At 43.2% G+C, this 12,624-nt stretch overlaps 2 protein-coding genes across 2 annotated transcripts; both read left to right on the top strand.

The window, feature by feature from the left end:
• Window positions 1-4,371, top strand: LOC112289003 (uncharacterized). The gene is made up of 3 exons (XM_024533856.3): window positions 1-376; window positions 535-2,738; window positions 2,852-4,371. The coding sequence occupies exons 1-3, from the start codon at window positions 118-120 to the stop codon at window positions 3,683-3,685; spliced, it is 3,297 nt and encodes a 1,098-aa protein (XP_024389624.1). The 5' UTR covers window positions 1-117; the 3' UTR covers window positions 3,686-4,371.
• Window positions 4,372-7,110: 2,739 nt separating this feature from the next.
• On the top strand, window positions 7,111-10,810 carry LOC112289004 (uncharacterized). The gene is made up of 3 exons (XM_024533858.3): window positions 7,111-7,715; window positions 8,958-9,213; window positions 9,693-10,810. Exons 1-3 carry the CDS (start codon window positions 7,401-7,403, stop codon window positions 10,085-10,087), a joined length of 966 nt encoding a protein of 321 aa, XP_024389626.1. The 5' UTR covers window positions 7,111-7,400; the 3' UTR covers window positions 10,088-10,810.
• Window positions 10,811-12,624: the final 1,814 nt, after the last annotated feature.

Genomic DNA, 12,624 nt, shown 5'->3' with positions numbered 1-12,624 from the left:
AAAAGGATTCGAAAGGACTGTGAGTTGCTTAGAACAGGATCTTGAACCCATTGCTAGAGTATTGGCATTGGTAAAGGAGCTCAAGGATGGTAAGGAAGGGACGGTGGTGATTCGGCAATGGGAGGCGCCAGGGCGTTGGTGCTTCTCTCTTTGGTTTTCGGATTGCTGGTGAGGTGTGTGGGCGGGCAAGATGCGCAATCAGATATCGCGGCGTTGCTGGCGATTAAGGCGGCCTTGGTCGATCCTCAGGGGATCCTGACCAACTGGGTCACGGGGTTCGGAAATGCCCCGTGCGATTGGAATGGAGTAGTTTGCGTTGCGGGTCGTGTCCAGGAGATTCTATTACAACAGTACAACCTGCAAGGCCCTCTCGCAGGTTACATCTCTTTACGCCATAACTCTTGGAATTTCTCTTGATTTCACATTCAGAAGTTGATGCAACGATTTGAGTGTCGAAATGCATTGTGCATTCAGTTACCTGGAAGTGTTGTTTCTGAACTGATGGTCTAAGTTTCTGGGTTTTTGGTGATGTAGCCGAGGTTGGTAACTTGAGTGAGCTCCGCCGACTGAACATGCACACTAACCGTTTGAACGGCAACATTCCGGCGTCGCTCGGAAACTGCAGCCTCTTACACGCGGTGTACCTCTTTGAAAATGAATTTTCAGGCAACATTCCTCGGGAAGTTTTCCTTGGTTGTCCGAGGTTGCAGGTATTCAGTGCTTCGCAGAATTTGATCGTTGGGGGCATACCAAGCGAGGTCGGAACCTTACAAGTTCTGCGAAGCCTGGACTTAACGAGCAACAAGATTGTTGGGAGCATCCCTGTCGAGCTTTCCCAGTGCGTGGCGCTTAATGTTCTCGCTCTCGGCAATAATCTGCTCTCTGGGAGCATCCCCAACGAACTCGGTCAGTTGGTGAACCTCGAGCGGCTCGACTTGAGCAGGAACCAAATCGGAGGCGAGATTCCTTTGGGGCTCGCAAATTTAGGGAGGCTGAATACTTTGGAGTTGACGCATAACAACCTCACAGGCGGGGTACCCAACATTTTTACCAGCCAAGTGAGTTTGCAAATCTTGCGGCTCGGGGAGAATCTGTTGAGCGGGCCTTTACCCGCAGAGATAGTCAATGCCGTAGCCTTATTGGAGCTCAACGTCGCGGCGAACTCTCTTTCTGGAGTATTGCCAGCTCCCCTATTCAACCTCGCGGGTTTGCAGACTCTAAACATCTCCCGCAATCATTTCACCGGTGGCATTCCGGCTCTGAGCGGGCTGAGAAATATTCAATCAATGGATTTAAGTTATAATGCCCTCGATGGCGCCCTTCCGAGTAGCCTGACGCAGCTTGCGAGTTTGAGAGTGCTCTCTCTCTCTGGGAATAAGCTCTCGGGGAGTCTTCCTACAGGACTTGGACTTCTCGTAAACTTGCAATTCTTGGCTCTTGACAGAAACCTCCTGAATGGGAGCATTCCAACCGACTTTGCCTCACTCCAAGCCTTGACGACTCTGTCTCTAGCTACAAATGATCTCACAGGTCCTATTCCAGACGCAATCGCCGAATGCACTCAGCTTCAAGTTCTGGACTTGAGAGAGAACAGTTTGTCCGGCCCCATTCCAATTTCTCTGAGCTCACTTCAGAATTTACAAGTGTTGCAATTAGGGGCAAACGAATTGAGTGGCTCACTGCCGCCAGAGCTCGGCACCTGCATGAACCTGCGAACCCTAAACCTCAGCGGGCAGAGCTTTACGGGAAGTATACCATCGTCGTACACATACCTTCCCAATTTACGGGAGCTTGACCTTGATGATAATCGTCTGAACGGTAGCATCCCCGCGGGTTTTGTGAATCTTTCTGAGCTCACCGTCCTCTCACTAAGTGGCAACTCCTTGAGCGGTTCCATCTCCTCCGAACTAGTAAGGATTCCTAAACTGACGAGACTAGCACTCGCAAGAAACCGCTTTACGGGAGAGATATCTTCGGATATCGGCGTCGCTAAAAAGCTTGAGGTTTTAGACTTAAGCGACATTGGTCTCTACGGTAACCTCCCTCCGTCTCTCGCGAATTGCACCAATCTGAGAAGCCTTGACCTCCACGTCAACAAATTCACAGGAGCGATACCAGTAGGGATAGCGCTGCTGCCGAGGTTAGAAACTCTAAACCTTCAACGGAATGCACTATCTGGTGGGATTCCTGCCGAGTTCGGCAATTTGTCGATGTTAGCGTCTTTCAACGTATCCCGCAACAACCTCACTGGAACGATTCCGACGTCGTTAGAGAGTCTCAATACCTTAGTGCTGCTTGACGTCTCCTACAACGACCTGCACGGCGCTATTCCAAGCGTCCTGGGCGCAAAATTCAGCAAAGCGTCCTTCGAGGGAAATCCAAACCTCTGTGGACCTCCTCTTCAAGACACTAATGGCTACTGTGATGGTAGCAAGCCCTCAAATTCATTAGCCGCGAGATGGAGGAGGTTCTGGACGTGGAAAGCCATTATTGGTGCTTGTGTGGGCGGGGGTGTGCTTGCTCTAATTCTTCTGGCATTGCTTTGCTTCTGTATTGCTCGAATTACTAGAAAACGGCGCAGCAAAATTGGCCGCTCGCCAGGATCGCCCATGGACAAGGTGATCATGTTCCGATCTCCCATTACTCTGTCAAACATTCAAGAGGCGACTGGCCAGTTCGATGAGGATCACGTCCTCAGCCGTACTCGCCATGGTATCGTTTTCAAGGCCATTCTTCAGGTACTGTCTGCAATCCTCATGTTTCTTGTAATATTAACTTTCGGCCATCTTACTGTATGTATCGCGTCACCCCGAGCTAAGTTTGATATGTGAATTGTGAGCACTATATGCAGGATGGTACAGTGATGTCAGTGCGTCGGCTCCCCGACGGCGCCGTGGAAGATAGCCTCTTCAAAGCGGAGGCTGAGATGCTCGGTAAGGTCAAGCACCGCAACCTAACAGTCCTGCGAGGCTACTACGTTCACGGAGACGTCCGTCTCCTGGTCTACGACTACATGCCAAACGGCAACCTTGCATCCTTGCTGCAAGAAGCTGCACAACAAGACGGTCACGTGCTGAACTGGCCCATGCGGCATCTCATTGCGCTTGGCGTGTCACGGGGCCTCTCCTTCCTGCACACTCAATGTGATCCTCCCATTGTGCACGGTGATGTGAAACCGAACAATGTCCAGTTCGATGCCGACTTCGAAGCACATTTATCAGATTTTGGCCTTGACAAGCTTTCCGTCACTCCCACTGACCCCTCCTCGTCCTCCACGCCGGTCGGCTCGCTTGGCTACGTTTCCCCTGAGGCCACCATGTCCGGGCAACTCTCCTCCGCAGCCGATGTGTATAGCTTCGGAATCGTGCTTCTGGAGCTTCTCACGGGACGCAGGCCTGTCATGTTCGCTAACCAGGACGAGGACATTGTCAAGTGGGTGAAGAGACAACTACAAAGCGGGCAAGTCTCGGAGCTTTTCGACCCCAGCCTCCTAGACTTGGATCCCGAATCCTCTGAGTGGGAGGAGTTTCTTCTCGCTGTGAAGGTGGCGCTCTTGTGCACGGCGCCCGATCCCATGGACAGGCCTTCCATGACCGAGGTGGTCTTTATGCTTGAAGGATGCCGCGTTGGGACTGAAATGCCCACCTCGTCCTCGGAACCCACAAATCAAGCCTCTCCTGTATGAGTGCCGCTCTAACTCCGACATTCAAGCTCTATCGATTGATCTTTATAACTTCGAGGATGTCGACCTCGACACAGGTAAGTGCCAATCCAACAGTCTGGCGTCTGGCTTAGCATCATACTAAGACAAGTCCATCAAGTTTGTTGTAGTATGATGTTAATCCAGATAGTGTTTTCGCGATTGCCATACTCCACAACGCAATTAGCTGCTGAGGATTACTGCGCGCGGTTCCTCATGGCGTTGTGTAATCAACCTCTACATCAACTTGAGCACGGCTAGTTGTTTTTTTATTTTTTTATTTTCTGTGTCTATTTAACTTATTTTATTTTTGGACATTTTGGTTCTCGGCCGTTGGCTCAGCTCAAGGAGCCACTTGTTTTTCCTTCACAGCTCGCACAGTTTTGATTAATTGCCGACGTAGCAAGGAGCATGAAGGTAGCAAATGGTACTGTAATTTTTTTCATTTGCCTTTCTCGCTGTGGATTCAACCACGCCTTAGACTCTAGGGAATAGCTCTATTGTACGGTACAGGGGGGACGACGACGACGACCACGCATCATCTCATGATAATTTATTTCTCCAAGCAGCAGGAAGTAGCGAGAGCTCTCTTCGCCTGCGTCATTTGTACAGCACGATTCTGTCTGCGTCTGTGCTGCGTGCACAATAAACAGACCGTTTCGGCTTGCCTATGTTCTTCCTCCTCACACCCATTTTCGTGAATCTATGGCTCTTAGACTCCATCTGTGTGATATCCAACACAAAAACCCAAGTTGAGAGTTTCAGAGAAAGGACACTTGAACTCCGGTGTCCTGTCGTGTTGCACTTGTAAAATATCAAAAACCCCACTACCAACTTTATGAGGTGATATGTTTGATATTTTAACAATCATGTAGAACTCCACTGGCAAATGTTGTCGAATACCAACAAAGTAATTGCTGTATCAACCAGCTTTATCTGAAGTTGTTTTGGTTGAAGCAGTGAACCATAAATTCCCACTTCTCGGTGCGTGTGGGCTTCACCGCCGAGTAACCTGTGAATAGGACCATCCGGTCTTTATGAAAATGTGGGAAAATTTACACATATACATTTGAACCTGTATCAACGCATATCAATGTAGATGTGTCTACTGCAGCAAACAGCCAGTGGTAGTAAAATGCATGGTTTTCACCCTCAATCGATGTCTCCCACATCTGTTCAGTCTCAACATATTTTTCTATAGAGCAGACACAATTAAACGCTTTCTACAGAGTTGGCAATGTGCCAGTGAAAGTTTCTTGATTACTTCTGCAATGGGATTAGTAGTGCTGTTAATAATGTTATCAAGTTTTTATTTTTACTTCTTGGCGTAGAAACAACTGAATTGAAATTTCTTTCACATGCATACCAGCTGGGTATAAATTGCTTGGAATCTTAAATTCAACTCGGGAAGAATTTTTCATCAATTACGTTTATTCCTTTTAGTACATATCGGACGTTTTCACACATGTTTTCAACCAATTTGGGTAGATATACTTTTAGTAACATTCTTACAGGGTTGAATTCGAATATGTGTTGTGAGTAAACAATTCTTATACATGTGTGTGTGTGTTATTGGATTATTGGATTACTGGATTCAACAAACGGTTCTACATTCTTTTCAGAATTAGAGTACACTTCAAAATACACATCAGTCTTGGTTAGAATGTATTAACTGTGCTATGATTTTTTAGTTGTTTATTAATATCGATGATTAAAGTATAAATATTAACGTTCTGTAAATGTCTGAAGAGTACAGTCAATTATTAATTCCAAAGCAGATATTGAAATGTATTATTTCAGATTACTTTCGTTATTTTAGATATAATTTCGCAACTTTACTATTTGTTTGATTTTTCAATTATAAAATGGAAGAGTTTTATGATTATTGAAAATTATAACCAACAAGAACCAATATTAAGTGACAATTTCAGAAGACCTCGGATGTAAAATAACTAAGTAATTTTATTCTAAAATTTGATTAATGGTTTCAATTTCATGTGCTTCATTATTTCATCCTGTTATATGTTCAAATGTCTATACCTTATTAATCCAAAGATACCCAATATAAAAAAATCATTCATTTATTATTGTTTGAATCAATTAACTGGAACATCATTTTGAGTGTACTCAGAATTACGTCATTCTCTTGATGTTTTTTAGTTTACATAATCAAATAAAAGTAATTATACATTTTATGATTTTTTTAATGATATGTTATAGGCAAGTTGTGTGTACAGATCCTTATTATTCTCAAACCAAATTTAGTTCATTAGCTAATTCTACAAAATAAAACAAAAAACGGAAAAATATCGAAAATAACGAATGGATGAATGACATACACTATCGCGAACAGAGAGCCAGCGGACAGCTTTCATTCAGCGTCGCTTAAGCGACAACCCGCCATCGACCTAATCTCGACGCGAAATGACGCGAAATGGCGCAAAATGCCGCACTCCTCCGAGAAGGACCGGGGATGGCGGTTCCGAGGTGTTGATGATTCTGCTGCTGGCCAGTTGTGGGACCTTCGTCGACGAAGTTGATGCTAGTCTACTCTTAACAAAAGGAGGTGTTCGATTGGGAGATTCAAAGTGGGTTGGCTATGAGGAGAAACACACAACTGCAGTTGTTTCGTAACCCTTGGGCTTAAACTTTTCGATGTATCGAAGTAGAGTGCGTGGTAGCCGCAGGAATCCAGGAAGAGCGACACTCTTACGTGCCGTAGAAGTCTGTGAACGAGTCAAGTAAAGCTTACCATGAAACATACAGCACTCATCCACTACGGTCTGGTTGAATACAAAAGACGGAGACGTGGTGTAATTTGCCGAAGATGTGCGGAGACACGTCGGTAGTGAGGGTGGATTTTCCCTCTCACAAACCCTAAAACTGGGCCTGCGTTCATGCTTCTCGAAGCTTTTTGTGTGTGGAGTGAGTGGGTAAGATGAGGCTCCAGGTTGAAGTGGCAAAGGGTAGAATGTCCAATCTCGAATAGAGCTTCGTGATGGGGAGGAGCCCACCATGGTAAAGCAGTTCCACTGGGAGTGCGAAGATATTTGCATACAAGCTGGAAAGAAATTCCACCGGAATCACGCTCACATCAACCTCGTCATATACGATAATCCACGCGGCGGTAGACTGCGGATCAGAGGAGAAGGATGACCGCCTCATTGAGCAGCTTCTTGTGAGGCTGTGCAGCTTCTCGCGAGTCGCGTGGTTCTGCGAAGAAGCCGCTGCGCGGTCGCGCACGCCATCTAACAAGGTCGGAGACCTTGTGCGAACACAGCGCGCTACGGAGCACGGCAGCCTGCGGCCGGAAGCGGCGCCGACCGGCTCTTGTTGGTGGGGTGGGGTGGACGTCGGGGCATGAGAGAGAGAAGAGCAGGAGGCATTATGATTTAGGGTTTCGCCGTAGGGCTCGCTTCATTGTCACCGGGGACTCTCTTGGAAGAGTTGGGAGGGAAATAGCGGGGATCGTCGCTAGAGAGGTGGATAGCGCGTGACTACGCCACCAGTGGTATTGAGGATTTGCGCGGCGTTTTGGTTTTGGGTTCACAAACGCCGTATCCGCGCCAGTCGCGGCATTTGCGTAGTCTGTCACAAGGGAAGGGTGGGGTTGTGGTTTAAGGTTTTTTGAGGTGTGTCAGAGAGGTGTGTCGAGGGAACGGGTGGGGAGGAGACAGTTGTTTACGGTGGAGTAGTTAGGATGGTCGGAAGCGGAAACAAGAAGGGCGATGGATTGCCGGCAATAAGCAGTACGAACATCTTTGCCGCGCTTGAGAGACGTCGCTCCAAGTCTTCGAGCAGGAGGAAATTGGAGCGGGAGAAGTCCAAGGGGAAGGAGGAGAGTGGGGAGCCGAAACAGGAGGAGCAGGCGCAGTTCTGGTCGGCGACTCAGGTGTCTGTCAAGTCCTGGGCTGATTGCGACGATGAGGATGACTACTTCGCCACCACTGCGCCACCGCCTGACATTGATGTCGCTCCCGTTTCGGAATCGAAGGAGGCTTTGAGCCAAGGGGAGGTCAGTTTGAATTATTGTTAGTGTTTTTTGAGCTTTGGCGGTTGCTTTATCTTCTTCACCGCGCTATGGTTCAGATTGGATAAGTCGCTGTATTGGAACTGTGTTACGTACCAGATCTTTTCGGTCAGACGTGATCTGATATGGATAATAGAACCGAAGTTGAGATCTCCTATTCGTGGTTTCACGGGTTTTCACCATTGAATATGCCGGTCGCAGCACTTCGTGAGTAGGTTTACTAGCATTGTTCTTTTGATGTAGCTTTTCCGAGGGATGAAAGTGGCGTATTTGTGTTTGCTTTTCGTGAATATGAGAATTCCTGCTCGTTTAGATCTGGACTGCTAAATAGTTGTGGAACCCAGATTTCAGATTGTGGAGGTAATCCCATGGAATTGAAACCCAGTTTTGTGGATTTAGCTTTGATCAGATTTACTCTCCATTGGTCTGTTATGTCCTAGAAATCAAAGAATACGACCCTATTGAATCATCCATATGGTGTCCATGATGAAAACCGTATTCTCTCACGCAAAGATTGTGTTTGTAATCTCGTGTCATGTCAAATGACAACGGCAGTCTAAACGAACTCTGTGGAAGGAGATAAATTGAATCCACTGAATATTGTTACATGTAGTCTAGGGTTTCGTGTTTCCTCTTTTTTACGCCATGACGAGTGCAGTGAGTGGCGTAATACGTAACAGATGAGGGTGCGACACTCGAATCTGAACACGAGGTGGATATCTTTCCTATTTTAGCTGATGATGACCCCTCATGATCGTGAGCGACTTTCAGCTTGCCTCTTTGTTAGGTTTTGTCAAATTTCATTAGTAAGTGCAGTCACGCAAGTCGTGGCGTGATTATTTACGGGATGTCGGTTCAATCCTGTTAAGCTTCGGTTTTCGTATTACAGAAACAACAGGAATATGTTGAGTGAATAGAGCCAAGATATTTATGCCTCCCATGTTACTTCAACTGTAACAAGTATTGGTTATCTCACCCTGAAAGTGGCTGGATTGTAATGGAGTTGTGATGGTCACAGGTCTTATATTCGCTTTAGCTGTATACAGTAACATGATGTTTTTGCTTATTTTAGATTCTTAGTTGTGGTTTGATGCTTGTCTTCAGATCTTTCCTGAGTTGAAATTACTACAAATGCTTTTCCTTGCATTTATTTTTAATTTGTTCCGATCATTTTTACGTTCATGGTTGTGTATCTGAAAAGTCTCGTTATCTCCCTTTCATCCTCAGGAAACAGAAGGTGATGAAGATGGAGAAGGAGAAGACGAGGTCGATGACGAAGTTGAGGAGGAAGCAGAAAATGAGAGTGTAGCAGCACTAGGGACCGACGAGGCCCCATTAAAGCCTGATGTTATCTTGCCTCCGGTATTCAGGGAACCAGAGCGACAGCTCTCGAAGAAAGAGATAAAAAAGAAAGAACTGGCTGCTTTGGAGGCTGTTCTTGCCGAGTTTGGCCTTGAGCCGACTGAAGAGAAAGATGAAAATGGTGAATTTCTTTGTTCCTTTTCTGCTCAACTAAGCTTTTCATTGGTTTCATGTTCAAGAGAAGTACCTGAGCGAGCGTTCCATTCTCTACATTTGGTGCCAGTGTGAGGAATGCTGCTCGTACAGTAAATTCTTGTGGTTCTGCAGTAGAAAGTCTTGCTGGTTCTTATGTCTAGCTAGTGTGCTCCGTTTCACCGTTAAACCTATGAGTAGCTTTCTATCTATAAAATGTAGCCTGCTATTCATACGATCTATATTTTCACCAAATTCATAGTATGTCATGTTCTAATCCGGATTGCGTGCGTGTATTCTTCACAAAGTGATTCTGCCTGTTTCTACTTCATCGTAGAGGCAACCAATCTGAGGAAATAGCTCCTTTCCTTTTATAATTTCTATTTGTGTGTGTTGATGTTAGATCTATTGGTTCATTTACGTTACTTTTGTCCAGATTTACTAATATATCTCTCTGATTGATTTTAGGATCTAATACTCATGCTGACGACAAGAAAGAAGAGGAGGCTGTTAATGGAAATGAGGAAGGAGGGACTGGTGGAGTTCCTACACTCACAAACAGCAAGAGCTCTAAAAGAAGAAAGGCTAAGAAGGAGAAGTCCTTTAAGGAGAGAGACGGAGATGTACCGCCTACCCCTGACAGTGAGCGGAAGGAAGAAGAGACTGGCGCCAACGAAGTCAGTGAGCCGGTTGATCCCAAAGAAATTTTGAAAAGGATGCAATCTTTGAAGAAGAAGAAGGCTGGAGACAGCGATTCATCAGCAGCTAAGGCTGCTGCCAGAGAAGCATCTGCCAGGGCTGCGAAACTTGCGGCTGCTAAGAAGAAGGAGAAAAGCCATTACAATCAGCAGCCTGTGAGGTGAATGAAAAGTGTAGAATAGAGCAGTCTTCAAAGACTAGTACCGTCCCATGTCTTGTGCAAGGCAGAGGAAGCAGCCATGACCATTTTTAAAGTATTTTCTGGTCCCATCATTTGTTTTACCAGATCGTGAACTTGAGCGTTAATTCAATCTTCGGGTTTGTTGCAGTGGGTTGTTACATATTTCTAAAGCGAATTTCCTCTGTTGTAGCTTCTCATTTTACTTTTATGTTATTACTTGTAGTGTTATCTCTGTTATCTAGTGGCTCCAGGGTTAGTGTAAGATGCTGGTATTCTCATCAGCTTCCAGTATGTGCAACATGTATAATCAGACCCTTGAATCGGCAGAACAGTTGTGAGTATTATCTCCAGTGGGAGGGGTCATGCCTTGTTGCAATTGTGCCGATCTAGGAAAAGGTTTACTCCCTAGCTGCTCTTTTGAGGCTTGGGGTCGTTGTTAGGGGTGACTCTGCCTCGTCACAGTTGTGAGAAGGTGGAAGAGAGGTTCAGATCATACTTACGTAGGGTCTAATATCAGTACCATTCTTTGGAAACTTGGGAGTAAAGAGCAGACGCGTTACCTTTGAAGAGTGCACAATTAGGCCTCGTCAGTTTTCTTTGTTAATATTCTAGTATACATAAATAGGGAATACTTTTTGTAAACCTTGAAACTGGTGAATGCAGTTTACAACCCTAAGTTTGAGTTGCATTAGGAGTTAAAAACTCATTTACGACTTCCATGTTTGTGGGCCTGAGTGGCAAGGATGATTACCTCGTAACTATCTGAGGAATTTTATCATTGCTATTGGAAGTGATGTGATGTGACACTAGCGATAAAGTCTATGGATGCATCGATGTGACAATTTGATTGATATGTCTTGAAATGATTCATTGTGAGCTTTTGCTTTCAATGCATTCATTATGCGGAAGTGTTGGAATAGATTGATTGGACAAGTTTAATCCAAATGAACATGACATTTTACTTACCATTTTTGAATACCTGTATCAAATGTATTGCACACTGTGTTTAGGGTTAAGTGGGGTGCTATGGATACATTTGGTCTTTTCTGGGCTGCATACATGATTAGTGGTATCAAATCATAATCATCATTGTTGTATTTTTGTTATTTGAAATTTTATACATACATACATATATATATATATATATATATATAAAACAAAGTACATGAGTGTTGATTATCTTCATTTACTTTTGTTTTAAGTTTTTCATATAATTTTTGTTATATCTGGTATATGGGGTGAATTTGTCTACTTGCTGAAGCAATGAGCAAGTAGATGCTTTGACAAAACTATCTCCAAATTAGTATTCTTTAAATAAATATCATCTAATAGATTTTTATCCATTGAGTGGTGTCCAAGCAAAGAGTTATATCCTTGTCTAGTGCCTTTTAAACTTAGACGGCAGGAAGGAAGAAAATTAATTTTTATTTGTAAATTTATTTCAAAATTTTATACATGAGAGTAATAGATGGAGATAATAGTGTGTGTAGTAAGTAAGATCTTTGTTTTGGATGAGTTCCAAGGTTCTAATTTCAGTGCTTGCAAGATGAATATCATTTTTACATTGTTTACAACATGTATGCTATACTTAAAAGGAAGCAAGCATGCTAAAGTAATTTAAACTTGCTTAACTTCTAAAGTTTGATAAGTTGATATTATAGATACTTATCTTTCCTTGAAACAACTGCAGAGGTAGTTTCTCCCTCTTTGGCAAAGAGATAACCACCACAAAAAAAAAAAAAAAAAAAAAAAAAAAAAAATTAAAAGAAAAAAAATACATTGGCAAAGTTGTGAATGAGTAAGAGATGAAAGAGGTTTGGAGGAGTATTAATAAGAGAGGAAGCTAGTACTAGCAGTGCTAAATATTTTGTATTGAATTTTTTAGAAAAAAATAAAAAATAAAAAACATAGGTATAACAAAGTGCAAGCACCTAAGTATTCTAGTTTTGACTTTTTAAATTAATATTTTGTATGCAGCTCAAAATATCTCACAATATTATTCTAATTTTTTTTGCATATTAATTTGTATAACAATTATTTCTTAGGTTTGTGGGGGCATTATGGTCTTGTATTTCTTTTTTAGCAAGCACAACTCATCTATTGTTTCTTAAAAAGATTATACATAAAATAAAACTAAATAGATGTTGTGGTTGTTATATCAATCATTTTTTATTTCTTACACTAGCCTATATTATATCAACAACACAAGATGGTTGTCCACAATTCCTATTATTGTGAAATCCTAAACTTGCAGTAAAGCTATAAATTAGACCATTATTCTTCATGACATCCATTCTAAAATGCCAAATAGTTGTGTTTTCTCGCCAAAAGATTGTGATCAATATTTTAGTTAGTATAATGAATAAAATAGTTTTTTTTTCTATTATAATAAAAAATACAAAAATTATAACTAAAGAACAAAAAAAATATAGATATTAAGTAGATGTATAAATATTTTATATTACAAATTTTTGCATGAATCTGATTAATAGAAGTATTACTAATATATATTTTTCTTCC

The sequence above is a fragment of the Physcomitrium patens genome, chromosome 11 (genome assembly GCF_059467195.1).
Source record: "Physcomitrium patens ecotype Gransden chromosome 11, ASM5946719v1, whole genome shotgun sequence".
NCBI lineage: Eukaryota > Viridiplantae > Streptophyta > Bryopsida > Funariales > Funariaceae > Physcomitrium > Physcomitrium patens.
This window is presented reverse-complemented; position numbering and strand designations above follow the sequence as displayed.